Here is a 23920-nt window from a genome sequence, read left to right as displayed (position 1 = left end):
GTCAAATCTACCACGACAATGTGGAAGACAGCAGGCATGTACTTAGTTCAACTGGAGAAAGGCCCTCTCACTGTGGTGTATGTCAGGAATACCAAGCGATACACTATACTTTTTTTGGCGCAAGGTGACTATGTTGGTGCAAGCAATTTTGTATTTTTGGAGCATTGCCAAAGAGCAGTAGTAAATACTGGTAGTAAGAAGGGTGAGGGTAAGAGTGGAATGGATGCTTCTCAATCGCTGTACTTTTCAGGGACCACTGCTAATGAAGGGAGGGCATCTCAGCACCATGCTAGAAGTTTGCACACCTCAAGCCGGTGGCCAATAGGATTTCTGGTGGCCAGAATCTGAGCTATCCTCTACAGGATCAGGGGGACTAGTGGTCAGAGCAAAAAGCCAGGTGAAAAGCAGTGACCTGAACAGCCAGAAAAACCCCATATTATAAATTTAACAACACCGAATGTATCCAGTTTGACTTGTAAAGGAAGTAGCGGATATGATAGTAAGGAGAGGTACGGATGTTCTATGCCTATAGGAAACATGATGGCCAAGGAATGCAGCAAAAGAGTTGAATTTAGGTTGTAAACTCTTCTATGTAGGTGACAAAATGGGGATAATAGAGTTGGGGTGGAAGTGAGAGGAGAACTGAGGAAGGTGGTGATTGATGTTTTTAGAGAAGTGACAGGCTGTATGAACCCAACAGAATGCTCTGTTTGTGTATGCATCTCAATAAGGACATGACAAACGAGAGACAGAGAGTTTACACCAACAGCAATTTGAAGACAGCTGTTGTTGGTGCTGGCAATATGAATGCACACACAGGCAAAATCCCGAGGGATATGAAATGTGCTTAGGAAATTTCAGCCCCAGCCCCATAAATGAGGAAGAGAAAGCATTACTAGACATGTATTGCAAACCAATGGATGGTAGCCAATACATGCTTTCAAAAGAGGATAAGTCATTGGATCACATACATCACTGGTTGAAACAAAAGCCAGATTGACACGATGTTGGTGAAGAAATCTCAGTGGACTCAATTTATGGACTGCAAAGTGATAACTAAGGAGATGGTAGAACTGCAGCAAAAGTCTGTTGTGGCAAAGATTATGGTAGAACATTGGACAAGGAGGGAATTAAGCTCAAAAGAAACAAGATTAAAAGTATGTGAAGTCAAGGAGAAGTGCCACAAAGAAGTTTGTGCAAGCAGTAGAGGATAAGTACCTGAAAACAGATTTGGCATTGACTGAAGAGGAGTGGAACTATCTGAAAATAACGTGGATTGCGGCTGCAGAAAAGGTTTATGGACAATGCAGATGGGGAAAACCAAAAGGAGAGAGGTTAGTGATGGAGGACGGATGAAGTGCAGGTAGCAATCCAAAACAAGAAATGGCACCTAAAGAAAAATAAATTAATCCAAGTACAAATGAAAGAATGCAAAGCAAGCTGCAAGGAAGGAAGGCAAAAGAGAATGCCCTAGATGACCTGTACACTGAGTTTCTGAATCACCTACAGCTGGCTGGCAAAAAAATCTACAGCACTGCAAAAAAATGAGATGCATAGGGAAGGAGATTGGTATTGCAACATCATTTGTAAATGGTAACATGGGGAGCCTATCAACACCTGAACAAGTGAAGGAGAGGAGGAAACAATACTTTCAGAGTCTCTTAAATGTGGCAAAATCCCAGTGGGCAGAGTTGCCAACATGTGATCCTAATGTGGTGCTTGAATCTGACAAAACAGAGAAGGAGGTGAGAAACAGTACCAAAAAATGAAAAGTAGTAAAGCACCAAGTCCTGATGAAATGACAGCTGATCTGGTGGAAGTCTTAAGCAAGAGAGGTATAAAATTGAGAGGCAGAATAGTTAAAACTTTATAGCAAGACAAAAGAATCCCCGAATATTGGTGCAAGTCTATCTTGGTCCCAATATATAAGGAGGGAAGCATCCATGTATGTGGAAACTATCCAGTGATAAAGTTACTATCCCATGGATGAAAATACAGAAATGCATCATGGATGCTCAGATTAGGAGAATGGTTGAACCGCTCCTCGAACAAGAATACTTTGACATTAGGAAAGGATGAAGAACCAAAGATGCCACATTTGTAATTCGGCAAGTGATACAGAAGCAGCTAGAGTACCAACAGGATATGTGGGGGTCTTTATAGACCTAGAAAAGGTATAAAATAAAGAGGATAGAAGAATGCTCACATCAGTGCTGAGGAAACATGGAGTTTCTGAGCATTTAATAACTCTGGTGAATGTACTATACAGATTGCCTGAAACAGTGTTCCGAACATGTTTTGGAAAGACAAGCCCTCTGAAGTGAAAGTTGGACTGTGTCAGGGGTTGGCCATCAGTCCGTTGCAGTTTAGCACACTGATGGACTACATCACCAGGAAGATACCAATGTGAAAAGGTGGAGAGCTACTTTATGCAGACGACATAGCAAAAAGGTTGTCCTCAAAAGGAGGCCTATGGGAAATAGTAAACCCGTGGTAAGACCAGCTCAGCAGGTATGGGATGAAAATGAGCATGACTAAAATTGAGATCATGAGGGTCAGTAGAGGTGCCACAGGGAAACTGGATACCAGTTTAAATACCTTGGCAGCGGGGTTACAGAAGACAGTGACCTTAAATGTGAGATGCATTCCAGACTGGGGAGCACTGGAAGAATGTGGAATATCATCTCAGGTGTCATGCATGATAAGTGTAAGTCACTGAGACTGAAATCCCATCTGTATAGCACAACGGTGCGTGCCACAATGCTGTATGGTGCAGAAGCATGGGTTGTAAAGAGACGGCAGGTTCAACACCTATGGGTATTCAAGATGGAATGTCTTTGCACTATAAAAGGAGTACACAAAGAGAAAGATTTCTAAATTAAAGCATTAGGATGGAAGACAAAGTCCATGATGTGGCTGACAAAATCCAGGAAGTGTGACTTCGCTGGTTTGGGCACATACAGAGGATGAATGAAGAGAAAGCTGGTGAGGCTAGCATGGCAAGAGAGGTTAGTAAGAAAGAGACTCTGAGGAAAGCCAAGGAAGCTATGGATGGATTGCATCAAAGAAAATAATAAGTAGGTGGACTTTAGTGCTACCTTAGACAGATGAAGATGGTAGATGCTCATACAACAGCCCAACCCCAGACAATAGGATAAGGGGGAGAAGGTGGTTTATATACACTGTAATCAAGCCACCTCTCACATCTTCTTTTGATCAACTAAACAGATTGAGCTCTTAAAGTCTCTCAGCATTAGGCATTTTCTCCAGCTCTCAAATCATTTTTGGGGCTCTGTGACAGAGGGCTGGGCAACAGCAGCTGAGCCAGGACTCTGCTCATTGCAACTCTAATTAATTACTCCAGAACAGACCTCATTAAAAAGAGCTGGGCCTAACTGATGGGCTGAGGAGAACTAAGCTGCTAATTAGGCCACCGGGCAGATTATGCAAAATGCACAGGTAGGAAGTGGGAAGAGGAAGAAGCAGAAAGAGAGAGACTGCTCTTCTATGCTTGCATCAGAAGCAGAGGGCTCCCTAGGACAGTAGGGGTGAGGCTATACAGGGTCTAAGGGTAGGGTATTCACCAAGGGAAGGTCATGCCTGACTAATCTAATCGCCTTCTATGATGAGATTACTGGTTCTGTGGATGAAGGGAAAGCAGTGGATGTATTGTTTCTTGACTTTAGCAAAGTTTTTGACACGGTCTCCCGCAGTATTCTTGTCAGCAAGTTAAAGAAGTATGGGCTGGATGAATGCACTATAAGGTGGGTAGAAAGTTGGCTAGATTGTCGGGCTCAACGGGTAGTGATCAATGGTTCCATGTCTAGTTGGCAGCCGGTGTCAAGTGGAGTGCCCCAAGGGTCGGTCCTAGGGCCGGTTTTGTTCAATATCTTCATAAATGATCTGGAGGATGGTATGGATTGCACTCTCAGCAAATTTGCGGATGATACTAAACTAGGAGGAGTGGTAGATACGCTGGAGGGCAGGGATAGGATACAGAGGGACCTAGACAAATTGGAGGATTGGGCCAAAAGAAATCTGATGAGGTTCAATAAGGATAAGTGCAGGGTCCTGCACTTAGGACGGAAGAACCCAATGCACAGCTACAGACTAGGGACCGAATGGCTAGGCAGCAGTTCTGCGGAAAAGGACCTAGGGGTGACAGTGGACGAGAAGCTGGATATGAGTCAGCAGTGTGCCCTTGTTGCCAAGAAGGCCAATGGCATTTTGGGATGTATAAGTAGGGGCATAGCGAGCAGATCGAGGGACGTGATCGTTCCCCTCTATTCGACATTGGTGAGGCCTCATCTGGAGTACTACATCCAGTTTTGGGCCCCACACTACAAGAAGGATGTGGATAAATTGGAGAGAGTCCAGCGAAGGGCAACAAAAATGATTAGGGGACTGGAACACATGACTTATGAGGAGAGGCTGAGGGAACTGGGATTGTTTAGTCTGCAGAAGAGAAGAATGAGGGGGGATTTGATAGCTGCTTTCAATTACCTGAGAGGTGGTTCCGGAGAGGATGGTTCTAGACTATTCTCAGTGGTAGAAGAGGACAGGACAAGGAGTAATGGTCTCAAGTTGCAGTGGGGGAGGTTTAGGTTGGATATTAGGAAAAACTTTTTCACTAGGAGGGTGGTGAAACACTGGAATGCGTTACCTAGGGAGGTGGTAGAATCTCCTTCCTTAGAAGTTTTTAAGGTCAGGCTTGACAAAGCCCTGGCTGGGATGATTTAATTGGGGATTGGTCCTGCTTTGAGCAGGGGGTTGGACTGGATGACCTCCTGAGGTCCCTTCCAACCCTGATATTCTATGATTCTATGGTAGTGGAAACCCATATTGTAAATAAACTGCAATGGGTGTTTTACCAGCTATTTGTGGACCATTCAACATCTCACTGTCTGGAAGTCATTGGGTTATCCTCAGTTTGATTTCTGTTCATAGACTTTAAGGCCCAAAGGGCAGGAGCAAGCAGGCCCTGCCACAGGCTATTTTCTGAATACTCTCCAATTTTTCAACATCCTTTTAAAATGTGGACACCAGAACTAGACCCCTACTCTCCTGTTTATACAGCCAAGGATCACATTAGCCCTTTTACCCACAGCATGACACTGGGAACTCACAATGAGTTACTTGTCCTCTAGAACAATAAAACCTTTTCAGAGTTTCTACTTTCCACGATATAGTCTCCCATTCCATAGGTATGGACTGCATTCCTTGTTCCATGATGTATGACTTTGCATTTGGGTGTACTTAAACACATTTTGTTTGAATGCGCCGAAGCTTACCAAGCCATCCAAATCGCTCTCTGTGATTGCCCTGTCCACACCATCAACCACTCCACCAATCTTTGTGTCATCCAAAAATTTTATCAGCAGTTATTTTATACTTACTTTCAGAAAATTAATGAAAAACATTGAACAGCACTGAGCCCACTGCCAGTCTCTTCGGACCCCCACTATTCAGTGATGATACTCCATTGACAATTACTTTTTGAGATCTATCAGTTAGTCAGTTCTTAATCAGCTTAATGTGTGCTCAATTGATCTTGTATAATGCTAATTTTTTAATCACAATGTAGTGCGGTACTAAATAAAATGCCTTACAAAAGTCTAAGGCCTGGTCTACACTACGGAGTTAAGTTGCATTTAGCCGCGTTAGGTCGATTTAAAAATGACTGCGTCCACACAACCAACCCCGTTCCATCCACCTAAAGGGCTCTTAAAAATGACTTCTGTACTCCTCCCTGACGAGGGGAGTAGTGCTAAAATTGACCTTGCTGGGTCGAATTTGGGGTACTACAGACACAAATCGATGGTATTGGCCTCCGGGCGCTATCATAGAATATCAGGGTTGGAAGGGACCTCAGGAGGTCATCTAGTCCAACCCCCTGCTCAAAGCAGGACCAATCCCCAATTTTTGCCCCAGATCCCTAAATGGCCCCCTCAAGGATTGAACTCACAACCCTGAGTTTAGCAGGCCAATGCTCAAACCACTGAGCTATCCCTCCCCCCAAGAGTGCTCCATTGTGACCGCTCTGGACAGCACTTTGAACTCCGATGCACTAGCCAGGTACACAGGAAAAGCCCCGGGAACTTTTGAATTTCATTTCCTGTTTGGTCAGCGGGGCGAACTCAGCAGCACAGGTGACCATGCAGTCCCTCCAGAATCGCAAATGAGCTCCAGCATGGACCGAAAGGGAGACATTGGATCTGATTGCTGTATGGGGAGAAGCATCTGTGCAGGCTGAACTCTGATCAAAAAGAAGAAATGCAAATATATTTGCCAAAATCTCACAGGGCACATTGGACAGAGGCTACAACAGGGACACACAGCAGTGCAGCATGAAAGTTAAGGAGCTCAGGCAAGCCTACCAAAAGACAAAGGAGGCAAACCGTCGCTCCGGGTCAGAGCCCCCTACATGCCACTTCTATGATCAGCTGCATGGCATTCTAGGGGGGGACCCTACCACTATCCCACCACTGTCCATGGACACCTGCAAGGGGGGAGTCTCACGCAACAGGGAGGAGGATTTTGTGGAGGAGGAGAGAATGCGCAGCAGGCAAGCGATGAATCTGTTCTCCCCGGCAGCCAGGACCTTTTCATCACCTGGAGCCATACCGTCCCAAGGCGGGATCCCCGACCCTGAAGCCGGAGAAGACATCTCTGGTGAGTGCACATTTGTAACTACAGTACAGGTTTAAAAGCAATAGTGTTTAATGTTTGATTTACTCTGAAGAATTGGGATGCATTCGTGGCCAGTACAGCTACTGGAAAAGTCTGTTCACATGTCTGGGGATGGAGTGGGAATCCTCCAGGGACAATTCCATGAAGCTCTCCTGAAAGGTACTCTGAAAGCCTTTGCAGAAGATTTCTGGGGAGGGCTGCCTTATTTTGTCCTCCACGGTAGGACACTTTACCGCGCCAAGCCAGTAGCAAGTAGTCTGGAATCATTGCAGCACAAAACATGACAGCGAATGGTCCTGGGTTTTGGTCACATTCAAGCAACATTCGGTCTATATCTTTCTGTGTTAGCCTCAGTAGAGTGATATCATTCATGGTCACCTGGTTGAAATAGGGGAATTTTTGTAAGGGAACAGTAAAAGGACCCCGTTCATGCTGGGCTGTTTGCGCTTGGCTAAAAAGAATCATCCCAGAGAATAGCCATGCGGTGGGGGTGGGGGGTAGATGTGTGCTGCAGATCCTTTTAAATGTGAAACCCAACCCATTGCTTGCTCTGGGAAAGGAGGGAGCTGCAGTTTGAAAACATTCCCACATGTTATGAAGATGTAAGAAGCCAACCCTGGGTACCAAAAGGCTTACCATGGCTACCTGGAAACTGAATTCTGTTGCCCAGCCGCGTGTGATGTGTCACCATAATGGCAGGTGCCCAATATAAAAGGCAAAATGTGACCTTGTACCTAAAGCACATGTGCTCTCTGCTGTGAATTGCTTGATTCACTGTGAAAGAGTCTCCCTTTTGTTCTCAGAAATGTATCATCTTAAATTTTACTCTCCCTTTTTATCTCCCCCCAGATGCAAATGTTTCTACGCTCCCCCATCGTCTCCGTCCCTGAGGTTATCGTAGATTAGAAGGTGAAAAAAACGCACTCATGATGACATCTTTTCTGAGATCATGCAGTCCTCCTGCACTGATACGGCACAGCTTCATGCATGGAGGCATTCAGTGGCAGAAGCCAGGAAAGAATTAAGTGAGCATGAAGATCGGAGGCAGGACACAATGCTGAGGCTAATGGGGGAGCAAACGCACATGATGAAGCGTCCATTGGAGCTGCAGGAAAGCCAACAAGAGCACAGATCCCCGCTGCATCCACTGTATAACTGCATGCCCTCCTCCCCAAGTTCCATATCCGCCTCACCCAGACACCCAAGAACACGGGGTGGAGGCTCTGGGCACCCAGCCAGTCCACTCCAAAGGATCGCCCAAGCAACAGAGGGCTGTCATTCAAACAGTTTGATTTTTAGTGTGGCTACAATAAACAACGTGGCCTTGTCCGTCCTCCCCTCCTCCCCCACCCCACCCGGGCTACCTTGTCCATTATCTCATTTTTTAAAACAATTAAGAAAGAATACATGGTTTCAAAACAATAGTTACTTTATTTCAAAGGGGAGAGGGTGGTTGGCTTACAGGGAATTAAAATCAACAAAGGGGGTGGGTTTGCATCAAGGACAAACACACACAACTGTCACACCGAAGCCTTGCCAGTCGTTAAACTGGTTTTCAAAGCCTCTCTGATGTGCAGCATGCCTTGCTGGGCTCTTCTAATCACCCTGGTGTCTGGCTGCTCAAAATTGGATGCTAGGCGATTTGCCTCAACCTCCCACCCCACCATAAACGTCTCCCCCTTACTCTCACAGACATTATGGAGCACACAGCAAGCAGCAATAACAATGGGAATGTTGGTTGCGCTGACCTAGTCAGCAAACAGTGCCAACGAACGTTTAAATGTCCAAGGCACATTCTACCACCATTCTGCACTTGCTCAGCCTATAGTTGAACTGCTCCTTGCTTCTGTTCAGGCTGCCTGTGTAAGGCTTCATGAGCCATGGGAGCAAGGGGTAGGCTGGGTCCATAAGGATAACTATTAGCATTTCAACATCCCCAATGGTAATTTTCTGGTCTGGGAAGTGTTTTTGCTCCATCAGGCACTGGGAACTTAACCCAGAATTCCAATGGGCAGCGAAGACTACGGGAACTGTGAGATAGCTACCCACAGTGCACCGCTCTGTAAGTTGATGCTCGCCACGGTAGTGAGGACGCACTCCTCCAACTTAATGCAGTTAGTGGGGACATACGCAATCAACTGTATAAAATCAATTTCTAAAAATCAACTTCTATAAAATTGACCTAATTTCATAGTGTAGACATACCCTAAGTGTAGACTTTGCAGCTACAAAATTAGATTAATAAAGGTACTCTCAAAGAATTTAATCATGTTTGTTTGATAAGACCTATTTTCCATAAAATCAAGTTGACTGGCATCAATTATATTCCTATCCAGGGCCATCCCTAGGGAGTTGCAGGGCCCAGGACAAATCAGCCCCCGCTGGCTTGCGGGTCCCCCACTCTGTATTGGCGGCTGGGCTGGTGGGACGGATCTGGCATGGTGCTGGGCAGCCTGCTGCTGCTGGCAGTTGCTGGCATCTACCGCAGGGCTATTGTTAGCAACAGTGCCACAGCACCTCAGAGTTCCAACCGGGGCGGGGGACTCACTACATCAAAACGTGGGCAGCCGAGCCAGGCACTGTCTCCGCTAACTGCCAACAAGATGGCGGGCCCTGCGGAAGTGATGGATTCGTCTTCTGGCAGTGGTGCTGGAACATTTTTAATAGCGGGGGTGCTGAAAGCCCCAGCCTCCTTACCCCTGTCTCCCCCTCGCCCCCTAGAGCCAATACCCCGGGCAGGCAGAGCTGGCAGCCAGGAGCCCGGGGGTTTCGCAGCACCCCCCATGCCCCTAGTTCCCGTGCCTATGTCTTCCAGGACTGACCATGCCAGCCAATCGCACTGGCCCGTGGGATTTGGAGCAGTCGCCCCAATTTTCCCTACCCAAGGGACAGCTCTGTTCCTATCATTTAATTCTTTATCAACTGAATTCCATCTCAGCTCTTCCATTATTTTGCCCAGGAATGCTGTCAGGTTAATAGGACTATAGTTACCTGGGTCATCTAGCTTGCCCTTTTTTTAATATTGGCACAACATTAGTACTCCTCCAGTCTTCTGGAATTTCCCCAGTATTGCAAGATCTATTAAAAATGAACATTACAGGGCCATAAATCTCAGCAAATTCTTTCTGGACTCTTGAGTGCAAGTTATCTGAGCGTGCTGATTGAAAAATGTTTATCTCTAGCACGGGGGTGGCCAACCTGAGCCTGAGAAGGTGCCAGAATTTAACAATGTACATTGCCAAAGAGCCACAGTAATACGTCAGCAACCCCCCCATCAGCTCCCCCGCCCTGCTCCCAGCACCTCCCACCCATCGGCAGCCCAGCAGATCAGCACCTCCCCTTACCTCCCCATACCTCCCAATCAGTTGTTTCATGGCATGCAGGAGGCTCTGGGAGAGAGGGGAAGGAGCAAGGGCATGGCAGGCTCAGGGGAGGGGGCGGGAAGGGGTGGAGTGGGGGCAGGGCCTGCGGCATAGCCAGGGATCAAGCAGTGAGCGCCCCCCGGCACATTGGAAAGTTGGTGCCTGTAGCTCCAGCCCCAGAGTCGGTGCCTCTACAAGGAGCCGCATATTAACCTCTGAAGAGCCGCATGTGGCTCCAGAGCCACAGGTTGGCCACCCCTGCTCCAGCCATTGTTGTCTTACATCTCCTCAGCTACTAATGTCACATCCTCATATGATACAAGTACATCATTCTGCTCCTTTCCAAATACAAAACAGAAATATTTATTGAACATCTCAGCCTTTTACGCATCATTATTAATAATTTTACCTCCAACTACTAATGAGCTGATACAATTGCTAGGATTTCTTTTGTTCCTAATATACTTAACCTCCTTATTGTCCTAAGCCCTTGCCTGCCACAAACGTTTTGCTTTTTAACTTCAATTATCAATTTTCTGCCTTCATAACTTCTAATTTCTATTGATTGCTATTTCCCCCTTTTTCCTTTAGTTATCTATTGCTTTTTCATTTCTAATTATTTTTGCTGCACCACTGAACCAGATGGTATGTTAACTAAAAAGCTGTCCTCTTTCTTGATTATAGTCTGAAAGTCAACCGAAAATATTTCCTTCTTTATTTTATCTAATTTTTCTCACTTATGCCCCACCGTGCCATACTAAATACTTCCTCTCCATCCTATGTGTTTGTATCATCTGTAAACAGTCATGTTTCCCATTAACAGTCATATAGCCAATCTAAGGGTCTGTCCATGCACATCCAACTGCAGGAGTGGAACCTTGAACCATGATCTCGCAAATAGTTCTGCAAGGGTAGACCCCTAACACCATGTGTAGCCCAACTAAAATCAGTGTGACTCTGTTCGGGTACAGGGGTTCAACCACACAGAGCAGTTTGGAGGATCAAAGCCTTATGCTGAATGCTCTTCAGAGCAAAGATAGTCTTTTCCTATGTGTTTGTACAGTGCTAGTATGATGGGAGTCCCATCCAGACTAGGGTCTTTGGGTGATAGCTAAATGCAAACAAAAAAATAATACAAATAATTAACTGCTGAAAATATAGTGATCTAGTTGAAAATCCCCCCCACAGTAATAATATGTACTTCAGTATCATATTTTATGTGAGGGTTTTCAAAGAGCTTTACAAGCCTCAGAACCTCACAACACCCTCACGAGATGGGGAGAATTTTTATACTCATTTTAGAGACTAGTAAACTCAGACTTACAACATTTAAGTGACTTTCATATGACACTGTGAATCAATATCAGAGTTGAAAATAAAAGCCAGGGTTGCCTATTGTTTTCCCTCCCAACTAGTAGGAACAAGCAACTTCCATTTAAGGAATTCCAACTCCAAATCCTTTCTAATCATTAAACATTTCCTTCCCTAAACATGTAAGATTTTTTTTTTAAAAAACAACCAATATCCACCCCAGTATTTTTTTTTTAAATCTCTTTGGGATATTCTCTGGAATACACAGTCATAAGAACAGCAATACTGGGTCAGACCAAAGGTCGATCTAGCCCAATATCTTATCTTCCAACAGTGGCCAGTGCCAAGTGCTTCAGAGGGAATGAACAGAACAGGTAAATATCAAGTGATCTATCCCCTGTCATCCAATCCCAGCTTCTGGCAACAGTCCTTCATTAATATACATGAGGATTTAGATGTATTCTTCTACCACAAATATATATATATATATATATATATATATATATATTGAAAATTACAGTAAAATTTTTTTTAAAAGATCAAATATAAGAGCAATAGAATTTATACAAAATCTGTTCCTTATTTCATACCAAGAGCTATAGGCAGACTACTGTGTATTTGGCTTCTTCAATTAAAAACAAAAATTATTGTGTGTCTAATATAGAAGCACTGTTCTGTAAATTCTAACAACATTAGTAGAAGTCCTACAAGCACCATTATCATAGTCTATAGACTTTTAAAACAGCTTACGTTCAGTAGCTTAATTGATTTAGAAATATGAATTCTAAATCATCTCCGCAAGCTTTTATTTTGGTATATAATATGCAAAGGGACGAAACATAGACTCATAGGACTGGAAGACACCTGGAGAGGTCGTCTAGTCCAATCCCCTGCACTCAAGGTAGGACTAAGTATCATCTAGACCATCGCTGACAGGTGATTGTCTAACCTACTCTTAAAAACCTCCAGTGACGGAGATTCCACAACCTCCCTGCAATCCTTAATTATCCACTGGAAAAATGGAGAAGGCTTGCAGTATTGGGGCCTACAATAGGCTCTGGTCTGGCAAAGGATCTCATCAAGGTCTTAGTAGGTACTACACACATGGGATCAATTATCAAATATAGGCAGACTAAAAACCCATTCCCATCTGTTTTACTATTTAAAGTGAGTGCTACATAACACAAAACATTCCACTATATAAGTACATTACCTTGAAAGTTTTATCCATGGAAGTGGAAAGAAGCATATGGCTCCATCCTTGTACAGGACACCACTGGACTTTATTAACTGGACCACTGTGTTTGGACATCTGAAACACCAAGTTCCTTGGGATTTCAGTTGATTTGTACTTAGACGCTAAATATGGCTTAATAAATTCAGAAACCTCTGTGGAAATTTGCTCTCCTGGTATTGCACAACTCTCTCTCTGTTTTTCAGATTCTTTTTTTTCATACACTTTAGAAGTTTTTTCTTGTCGAAGTCTTTTAGGGATATATGGTCTAATTCCCTTTATGGTAACAATCTTGTCCTGATGTACTCTCTTCTGAGAGAAGCTTCCATTTCCAGAAAGCGTTTCAGCCTGGTTAGAATATTCTTTCCAAGGATAAACAGCTGCCAAATCCCTGTTATTAGCCTGTACCTTATATGCAGGAGCACCTTCACAAATAATGCTTGTCCCAGTGCTGGCAGTATTCTCAACAGTCTGCATTTTGTATGTAGATTTTGTGCCTAATCCACTGGGTGCAAAATACTGAATAGGATTCATAGCAGAACTTGCAAGTCTGGTTTCTCTGCCAGGAAGACTGAGATTTTCAGTCTTTCCAGTCTCAGTGTCAGAATCTGAATCATCATAAGCAACCAATGATGAATTCATCCTGGTCAGATATGGCAAAATCCAATAATCTCTGTGCTGAAATCCTCCAAAATGATGAATATCTGCAATTAAAGGAATCAATAATTCAGAAGATGTTTCACTTTAAAATATTTAAGGTTCTAATCACTTAAAAACATAGTTTTTGCAAATATAAGTATGCTCTTGTATGAATATTTACCCACACAATTTAATCTTTAATTCAACACACCTATACTTGCACTTCTAGAGCATCTTTCATCTCGGGATCTCTCAGCACTTTATAAACATTAGTTACATTTTGCATAGATAACAAGCTGCATTCCACAAAACTGATGCAAAGGATTACAACAAAGAAAGCACAGACTTATGCATGCAGTTATGATAGCACACTTTTAACCTGACCTGCCACCAGGTCTATCCTGACAGAATAATAAGAATTATGCTGTAGCTTGGGGATGTGTAACTTTATGCAGAGGAACAACTACAAATGGAGCCAATATGACAGAGTCTTTCTTCCACCACATTGGTACTGTAAAAGAGCATGAATGTGGCCCAAGTGACAGAAGAAAAAAGACACAACCACAGAATTACTAAGTGGATCACAGAATGTGTTAAAAGTGCAATCTGTAAATCTAACCACACCCACATAGTAAATTCAGCATCATCTTCAGTTTTACATCAAAGGCTTATTTAAGCCATAATAATCACTGACCATGTTAATATCTCTAGAAAATAAAAGCATACATGCTTTTACTTATTTCATACAAAAATATGATTTGATTAACTTTAGCCATTTATGTAGTCAATGACAAAAGCTGAGATCGGTCTAGCACAGGGGAGGACAAACTTTTTGGCCCGAGGGCCACATCTGGGTATGGAAATTGTATGGCGGGCCATGAATGCTCATGAAATTGGGGGTTGATAATAATCCATCTGTGTATTGACACCAGGGATATGCATAGCACTTCACATATATTTGAAGATATGGTCTGTGTCCCTTACAACCTTAGGCCCTTATCCTCCCAACACTTACACAGATGCTTAACTTTATTACTCTGCGAAGTCACATTGAAAAAAAAGTGGAAATTGAACTACTCACAGTAGTAGAGTTAAGGACATACCCAAGTATTTGCAGAATCAGCAGCTTATATCCCAGTCCTACTAACACTTATGCATGTGAGCAGTCCATTAGAATTCAATGGGACTACTTAGATGCACAAAGTTACTCACAGGACTCAGTGTTTGCAGGATTCAGACCTTAGTATAAATCAGCGGTTTTCAAACTTTTTGAGCTGAGTTCCCTCCCCGCCCCAAGTTACAATTTTTGGTTGGCCCACCCCACCCCCAATCCAGATAAAAATAGACATAATACTGCCCCCCCTCGGGTTTTCTGAGTGGGGGAAGGAACGTGCAACCATCTCTGAGAGTGGAGCCAGCGCTGGGTGCAGAGGGTGCTGGGAGCGGAAATCGGCGCAGCTGCCGTGGCTGTTGAGACTGACCCACAGACTAGGTGGCCTACTGAGGTGAGAGGGGAAGCCCCACCTGATGTCACTGCCAAACATTCCTCTGTTCCCCTCTAGGGGAACACACCTCACAATTTGAAAACCTCCGGTATAAATAGAACAAGTCTCAAATATGCACATTTTATTCCAAGCAACAAGAACTTTACATTGTAGGTTGTGCTTCTATTTTACAATAGGATCCTCAAGCACAAACCCTTACTCCTGAGCAGGGTCCCACTGAAGCAAACAAGACTCTATCCAGAACTACAGGTTGATACTTTCAAATCTCTTTGCAGGAGAGTGACCTAAATATTTAGCAGAAGTTTAAAAAAGCAGCATAGAGCTAAGTATAAAAACATTAAATCCTCCCTCTAGAGGGCAACCCATGTCTTTATCTGAAGTTTATCATAGTATAAAACAGTGGGACTATTTCATAAACAACAACAAAACCAGATAAGAAGGGGCCAAACTCATTTCTGCTACATCATGAAACACTGTTGATTTAAATGGGATTCCACCTGTGCAAAGGAGAGAAGAAAAATTGGAAAAGCGTTTAAAAGGTAGCATGACTATCAAATCCTGTTCAAAACAAAATGGGTCATAAAAATTCATCCAGGTCACTTTTTACTTGTAATATCGCTTATAAAAGTCAATTTATCAGAGTTAATAACTGAATTTCTTTAAAGACAAAGTCCCTGAGTGGATAATGTAGCTCTTTCCTGACACAAACATTTGGGTTCTAAAAATCCATGCATGAAAATGCTGCTTATGAGCCATTGCTAAAAGTAACAACAACAATGTGCATATAATGTCTTCTGCAGTTTCCACGGTATGCATCTGATGAAGTGAGCTGTAGCTCACGAAAGCTCATGCTCAAATAAATTGGTTAGTCTCTAAGGTGCCACAAGTACTCCTTTTCTTTTTGCGAATACAGACTAACACAGCTGTTACTCTGAAACTACAATGAACAGATATTAAATTATTTGTTTTACAGTAGTGGCCCCAGCCAAGACTGGTGCTCCATTGCGCTAAGCACTGAACTAATGTGTAGTAAGCCACAGACTCTGCCCTAAAACGCTTACAGTATAAACAGAGAGGACAGACAAGGGGGGAGGGGGGAAAGAGAGAGGAAAGAGAAGTAATTTTGTTAGACTTTAAAAGACTGATTTAGTGCTCTAAGATAAAAATTGGCTTTATATGATTACTTGAAATAGGATGTCCAAACTACTGATGGGAATTTTCTTTTTAAGTTAGAGAAAAACACTTTTCTTGAAGGGATAGCAGTTGTAATAGGCCTGAAAACAAAACAAAACCACCAAAAAAACCAGATTTTATTTTTGTTTTATAATATAACTCTGTTTTATAACTAACAACAACAAAGGCTGTGGAAGACAGATGCTTTCACAACTGAGTGCGTGAAACGGACCTGCCTCAATTCACATCCACTGGGAGAAAAACCTCACTTTTTAAGGACTGAAAGGACACTGTCAACTTAAATTTGGCTAAGTTTAGGCCCCAGTCCCGAAACTGACAGTGTGTGCATGCCTACTCTTGCACACAGCCAATTGCAAGATTGAGGCCTTACATTTTGTGAAAATAATAGAAATGTTTCCAAAATTTTGTTTAGAGGTTGCAGTGAAAGCATCTGTTTTTAAGCAAATAAATATTCCCCAAAATTCTCTCTCTTTATTTTTCATTGTTAAAACTGAAGAGAAGTGCAAAAAAGTAGACAAAACAGTTATAAATCCACCGGATTTCAAATTCTCACTTTTACTGATCTAAAATGCTCTTATACAGGCGCTGAAACAGGGCCTGGGCCAATCCACCCGGTGGCCGGCACAGCTGGGACTGGGGCTGGGGCCAGGGCTGCCCAGGAGTTAAGGCGGGTTAACTGGTAAAACTAATGCTTACCAGTTAACATTTTACATCCCTACTGTTCTCTTTATAACAAGCCTTTACAATATTTAAACACTGTTATCTGATCCCCCTTCAGTCTTCTTTTCTCAAGACTAAACATGCCCACTTCTTTTCAGCAGAACTATTGCTTAGTCAATTATTCCCTATTTGTAGGTGCACATGATTTTTAGTACTACTTTCTAATGTAGTACTTTGCACTTGTCTTTATTGAATTTCATCTTGTTGATTTCAGCCCAAGTCTTTAATTTGTCAAGGTCACCCTGAATTGTAATCCTATCCTCCAGAGTACTTGCAAGCCCCCTCAGCTTGGTTCATCCACAATTTTATAAGCATACTCTCCACTCCATTATCCAATTCATAAACATATAATAGTATCAGACCCAAGACAGACATCTGAAGGGCCCGAGCAGATACATCCTCCCAATTTGACAGTGAACCATTGATGATTACTCTAGGAGAATGGTTTTTCAACCATTATGCATTTGTAGCATGGGTTGACAACATACAATTTTTAAGTTGACAGTGCAGCTTAAGTATTTCTCCAGTCTCTTTTTCATGAGGAAAGTTTACTTGCATGTTTTTTTAATGAGAACTAGACACTGAGCATCTAAACTCAGTATATGTATTGCACGTACCTAATGAATAAGCATTAATTACTCTGGAGAGATAGGAAGCAGCATACAAATTGTGTTATGGGGCACACACAAAAGGCCAATAAGACACATAGTGGGCCACCTGCACAAACACTTAGTGTGTTTGCACATTCTCAGCTTTGATAATCAGGCCCTTCAAAATCTCAGTGCACATTTTAACTCGATAAAATCTCCCCTTGTTCAACTCACCCCAGCCCATAAAAGAGAAAGGCACCTCAGATTCAGAATGACAGTGTTAGACAACAGGCAGATTAAAACCATCCAGAACACTCTCCTTCTGAAGGTGCTTAGAGTGGTAGGAGGTAGAATTTTTTTTTTTTATTTTAATGTTTCAGTTAAAGACAAAAAGTAAAATCCTTCATATCCCCCAACCCCTCTTCCCCCCAGCTCCCACTAAGATAACAAAAATAGTTTCTTAAATGTGAACTACCCAGAATGCTTGTGAAGGGGGAAACCTCCACTTCACTGCAACCTGGGGTCACCCTCCCAGTGCCTGAGGCCGTGGGCAATTCAGTCCATGGGCAGCCTCCCCTCACTCCACTCTAGCGACACGGGGCGGCTCGTTCCCGGGGGCGGCCTCCCCTCAGCCCCCCCAGGGACACGGGGCGGCTCGTTCCCGGGGGCGGCCTCCCCTCAGCCCCCCCAGGGACACGGGGCGGCTCGTTCCCGTGGGCGGCCTCCCCTCAGCCCCCCCAGGGACACGGGGCGGCTCGTTCCCGTGGGCGGCCTCCCCTCAGCCCCCCCAGGGACACGGGGCGGCTCGTTCCCGGGGGCGGCCTCCCCTCAGCCCCCCCAGGGACACGGGGCGGCTCGTTCCCGGGGGCGGCCTCCCCTCAGCCCCCCCAGGGACACGGGGCGGCTCGTTCCCGGGGGCGGCCTCCCCTCAGCCCCCCCAGGGACACGGGGCGGCTCGTTCCCGGGGGCGGCCTCCCCTCAGCCCCCCCAGGGACACGGGGCGGCTCGTTCCCGTGGGCGGCCTCCCCTCAGCCCCCCCAGGGACACGGGGCGGCTCGTTCCCGTGGGCGGCCTCCCCTCAGCCCCCCCAGGGACACGGGGCGGCTCGTTCCCGTGGGCGGCCTCCCCTCAGCCCCCCCAGGGACACGGGGCGGCTCGTTCCCGGGGGCGGCCTCCCCTCAGCCCCCCCAGGGACACGGGGCGGCTCGTTCCCGGGGGCGGCCTCCCCTCAGCCCCCCCAGGGACACGGGGCGGCTCGTTCCCGGGGGCGGCCTCCCCTCAGCCCCCCTCCCCCCCAGGGACACGGGGCGGCTCGTTCCCGGGGGCGGCCTCCCCTCAGCCCCCCTCCCCCCCAGGGACACGGGGCGGCTCGTTCCCGGGGGCAGCCTCCCCTCAGCCCCCCCCAGGGACACGGGGCGGCTCGTTCCCGGGGGCGGCCTCCCCCCCCAGGGACACGGGGCGGCTCGTTCCCGGGGGCGGCCTCCCCCCCCAGGGACACGGGGCGGCTCGTTCCCGGGGGCAGCCTGACCCTGCAGCTCCTCCTATGGAGAAAGCCCCTCCTGAGGCTGGCGAGGCTGGGCCCCACGTGCCCTACCTATGCGGGGAACCCACGTCAGTTAGCTGAAGGGAAGAAACTCCCCAGGCCCTTTCCCAGAAACACTCCAAGGCAGCCGGCGGCGGGTCCGCCCGCAAAGCGAGCCGGCTGGAAACAGGGGCTGCTCTGCTAACAGCCCCAGCGCGCGGCCGGCCGCGTGTAAATCCCCCACAGGCCACCCCAGCGCTGTGGTCAAGCGTCCGCCACGACAGGCGACTCCACGTCTGGTCTGGGGAAGCGCGCCCGGCCGCCCTGCTTGCCCAGATAGCGAATGGTTCCGGCCCGGGTGCGCGTTTCCGACCGGGCAGGGTTGAGCAACGCGCCGAGCCGGCGCTGGTCTGGGTGCCCGGTGCTGACGGTGGCGGAGGCGCTGAGAAGGGGAGCCGGCCTCGCTCGGGTAAGGGGACAGGGGGCCTAGCCGCGCTCGGGCGGCGGCGGCGGCGGCTCCGGGGTGGCGGTGGGGATGGCCATGGCCTTTGGGCGGGAGGGCTCTCGTGTGGGTTCACCCCCTGTGGGCGCTCGGGATGTTCATTCATCTCCATCGCCCTTTTGGGGCCTGGGAGAGTCACGCCTCGGAGCGGAGGCCCGACACTTCCTTTGGTGCGGTCCCCGGCCGGGGAGACATCAGCCTCCCTGGCCGCTGCAGCCACGGGGCGGGGGGTGAGTGGCTGCGCAGGGCGCTGCCATCAGCCGTCGGAGCTGGCCAGCGTTGGCACAGGCTGTCTGGACACGCTGTGGAGCAGTGGTTCTCAGCCTTTCCAGGCTGTTGTACCCCTCTGCGGAGTTGGATTTGGCTTGCGTACCCCCAAGTTTCACCTCCTTTAAAAACGTACCAAATCAGACCCAAACATACAAAATGTCATAGCACTCTATTGCTGAAAAATCGCTTCCTGTCTCATTTTGTCCATAGGAAAGTTTAGTTTGTACTGACTTCAGTAGTGCTTTTTTATGTAGCCTGTTGTAAAACTAGGCAAATATCTAGATGAGCTGATGTACCCCCTGGAAGACCTCTATCTATCCCCTGTTGAGAAGGAGGGCTCATAAGCTGTCACCAGCTTTGTAGAGACAGGGTGCATGTGTGGAGGGTGAGCTGATAGCTTGTGTTGGCCAAATTTTTGATGGTGAGACCAGCTTTCGAGATTACTCAGAGCTCTTCTTCAGGTATCTGTGTAAGCTGGAAAGGTTGTCTCTCTCACCAACAGGAGTTGGTCCAATAAAAGAGATTACCTTATCTCTCTGATATCCTGCGGCTAACACAGCTGCAACAGCTCTGCATACGCAGCTGTACAATGCAGGCATATTCTGAAAATATCTGCTCAATGTGCAGTGGCAGTCAAAAACACTAACATTAGGAAAGGGATAGTTAATACAAAATCTGATAATGTGTCTATATAAATCCATTGTACATCCAAAAAAGATATACTAGCATTGGAAAAGGTGCAACAAATATTACTGGGGGTATGAAACAGCTTCTATGAGAATAGAGATTAAAAAGACTTGCAATGTTCAGCTTAGAAAAGAATTGATTAAGGGAGGACATAATAGAGGTTTATAAAATCACGAATGGTGTGGAGAAAGTGAATAGGGAAGTGTCATTTAACTTTCAGCATAACACAAGAACTAGGGCTCACCCAATGAAATTAATAGGGAGCACGTTTAAAACAAACAAAAGGAAGTACTTCTTCGCATCATTCAGAGTCAATCTGTGAAACTCGTAACTCATTGCCAGGGATGAAGGCCAAAAATGTAACTGGGTTCAAAAAAGAATTAGATAAGTTCATGGAGGATAGGACCATCAATGACTATTAACAAAGATGGTCAGGGGAGAAACCCCATGCTCCAGGTATCCATAAATTTCCAACTGCCAGAAGCTGGAACTGGATGACAGGGGATGGCTCACTTGAAATTGCCCTGTTTTGCTAATTCTCTCTGAGGCATCTGGCACTGGTCACTGTCACAGACAGGATACTGAGCTAAATGGACCATTAATCTGACCCCTTATGGCTGTTCTTGTGTTCTGTTCATCAGAGTACAGATAGCAACTGAAGAGGATCTGTCAAACAAAAGAGTCACATTCAGTTACATCACATGAAGACACACAACTAAATATTGACAAATTTTATAAGTATTTGTATACAAATGCAAGAAGTTTGAATACTAAGATGGGTGAACTAGAGTGTCTGGTATTAAATAAGGATGTTGATATAATAGGCATCACAGAAACTTGGTGGAACAATGATAATCAATGGGACGCTTAATATCAGGGTACAAAATATATAGGAATGACAGAGTCAGTTGCGCTGGTGGAGAAGTGGCACTATATGTGAAAAAAAAAGCATAGAGTCCAATATAATAAAAACTTAAATGAATCAAACAATACCATAGCATCTCTATGGCTAGAAATTCCATGCTTTTGAATAATAAGAGTACAGCAGCAGGAATATACTACCAACAACCTGACCAGGATGGTGATGATGATTGAGAGAGATTAGAGGGGCTACAAAAACAGAAAACCCAATAATAATGAGGGACTTCAACTATCCCCATATTGAGTTGATATAGTCACTTCAAGATGGGTTGCAGAGAGAAAATTTCTGGACACTATTCATGACTGCTTCCTGGAGCAGCTAGTCCTGGAACCCACAAGGGGTGAGGTAATTCTTGACTTAGTCCTAAGTAGTGCACAGATTCTGATCCAAGAGGTGAATATAGCTGACCCACTCAGCAATAGTGACCATAAAGTAATTGAATTTTACATCCTTGTAGGGGGGGATATTCCAAAGAAACCAACCACAGTAGCATTTAACATCAAAAAGGAGAACTACACAAAATGGGGAAGCTAGTTAAATGGAAATTAAAAGGAACAGTCACAAGAGTGAAATCCCTGCAAGCTGCATGGACACTTTTTAAAAACATGATAGTAGAAGCTGCAAATGATATGTAAATTCCAAATTAAAAAAACAATAAGAGGACCGAAAAAACTCCACATTAGCTAAACAGAGTTTTGAAAAAAGGTGGTTAAAGAGAAAAAGGCATATTTTAAAAATTGGAAGTCAAATCCTACTAAGGAAAATAGAAAGGAACATAAAGTCAAGTCAAATGTAAAAGTATAATTAGGAAGGCCAAAAAAGAATTAGAAGAGCAACTAGTAAAAGACTCAAAAACTAAAAGCAAGCATTTTTTTCAAGGATATCAGAAGCAGGAAGCCTGCCAAAGAATAAGTGGGGAAACTGGATGATTGAGGTGCTAAAGGAGCACTCCAGGAAGACAAGGCCATTGCAGAGTAGTTAAATGAATTATTTTCTTTGGTCTTCAATGTATATGAGATGAGGGAGATTCCCACACCTGAGCTGTTCATCTTAGGTGACAAATCTGAGAAACTGTCCCAGATTTGAGGTGTCAGTAAAAGAGGTTTTGGAACAGATTGGTCCTGCTGACTTATTACTGTTTAATTTATCAGATGTTCTGAAGGAAATCAAACATGAAATCACAGAACTCCTAACTGTGGTATATAACCTGTCACTTAAGTCAGCCTAAAGAAAAGTTTCAGAGTAACAGCCGTGTTAGTCTGTATTCGCAAAAAGAAAAGGAGTACTTGTGGCACCTTAGAGACTAACCAATTTATTTGAGCATAAGTTTTCGTGAGCTACAGCTCACTTCATCGGATGCATACTGAGGGGAAAAAAAAAAGGAGTACTTGTGGCATCTTAGAGACTTACAAATTTTTTTGAGCATAAGCTTTTGTGAGCTACAGCTCACTTAATCGGATGCATACAGTGGAAAATACAGTAGGGGGATTTTATGTACACTGAAAACATGAAACAATGGGTGTTGCCATACACACTGTAAGGAGAGTGATCAGATAAGGTGAGCTATTACCAGCAGGAGAAAAAAAAAAAAACCTTTTGTAGTGATAATCAAGGTGAGCCATTTCCAGCAGTTGACAAGAACGTGTGAGGAACAGTGTGGGGGAATAAACATAGGGAAATAGTTTTACTTTGTGTAAGCCTCTGTACCAGATGACTGGTGGAGAGCTAATGTGGACAAGGGTGATCTAGTAGATATAGAAAAGGAGTACTTGTGGCACCTTAGAGACTAACCAATTTATTTGAGCATAAGCTTTCGTGAGCTACAGCTTATGCTCAAATAAATTTTATGCTCAAATAAATTGGTTAGTCTCTAAGGTGCCACAAGTACTCCTTTTCTTTTTGCTAGTAGATATAGTGTACTTGGACTTTCAGAAAGCCTTTCACAAGGTCCCCCACCAAAGGCTCTTAAGCAAAGTAGGCAGTCATAGGGTAAGAGGGAAGGTCCTCTCATGGATCAGTAACTGGTTAAAAGATGGGAAACAAAGGGTAGGTATAAATGATCAGTTTTCACAGTGGAGAGAGGTGAATAGTTGAGTCCCCCAAGGATATGTACTGCGACCAGTGCTGTTGGACCGTGACTGTAAAAATAGTTATAGCACCCGTTACTCTCTGGCTGCATCTGAGATCAAAAGTTACACTTGAAAAAGGTTCTAATTTATTACTACCATATTCTATTTTCTCTTTTCATTTCATCTTGGAAGCTTTGTCATTGCTCAACGTTTCATAGAAAAAGTTAATACAAATGAGCTTATGGAAAATTAAGACAATTGCATTTTGCAATTATGATTCAAAGGAAAATGAGCCTCATCTTCTAAAGTGTTGGCTTATCAGCTTGCTAAAGCCTTTGTATAATAATGGTTATTGTTTTTCTCTGACTCATCAGGCATTGTCCACTGTCAGAAGCAAAGGCTAAATGTCTTGGGTAGTCTGTTTTCAAACTCCAATGCATATTATTTTCCTGAAAACATTCCTGGTTATGGGTATCAGGATGTTTTGAATGTTCTTAGTCACAAAACAAATTCCTATCCTACACTCTGTTTTGCGACTATTTATATTCTTAACCCTGAAAAGGATTCAAAAGAATGTGTCAGGTCAAAATATGAGATAAATCCTGTTCTTTCTTATGAATAATTCAACATAATAGTTCTCCTCAACTTCAGAGCTCAGTGAAGAATGCTGTCCATCTTTGTGGTGGTGGTGTCCTGAATCTCC

The 23920-nt window shown here is 44.8% G+C and overlaps 2 protein-coding genes across 4 annotated transcripts in view; one reads left to right on the top strand and one right to left on the bottom strand.

Moving 5' to 3' along the window:
* The window catches only part of WDR25 (WD repeat domain 25), a 116011-nt gene extending 97069 nt beyond the window's left edge, over positions 1-18942 (bottom strand). The window contains exons 1-2 of one of the 2 annotated variants that reach the window (XM_084632031.1): positions 18840-18942; positions 12577-13301 (exon numbers count right to left, since the gene is read on the bottom strand). In XM_084632031.1, coding sequence (XP_084488157.1) covers positions 12577-13239 — 663 coding nt within the window. In that variant the 5' untranslated portion in view covers positions 13240-13301; positions 18840-18942. The remainder of the gene's footprint in view (positions 1-12576; positions 13302-18839) is intronic. The other variant, XM_084632032.1, reaches the window with a different exon arrangement.
* Positions 18943-19105: 163 nt separating this feature from the next.
* Positions 19106-23920, top strand: part of WARS1 (tryptophanyl-tRNA synthetase 1) — a 30591-nt gene continuing 25776 nt past the window's right edge. Inside the window, exon 1 of one of the 2 annotated variants that reach the window (XM_084632034.1) lies at positions 19106-19236. The gene's annotated coding sequence lies outside the window, so the exon portion shown is untranslated. The remainder of the gene's footprint in view (positions 19237-23920) is intronic. The other variant, XM_084632035.1, reaches the window with a different exon arrangement.

This window comes from Lepidochelys olivacea, assembly GCF_965140295.1.
Source record: "Lepidochelys olivacea isolate rLepOli2 genome assembly, chromosome: 6".
In the NCBI taxonomy this organism is placed as follows: domain Eukaryota; kingdom Metazoa; phylum Chordata; order Testudines; family Cheloniidae; genus Lepidochelys; species Lepidochelys olivacea.
The sequence above is the reverse complement of the archived record's forward strand: the minus strand, read 5'-3'. Positions and strand labels throughout refer to the sequence as shown.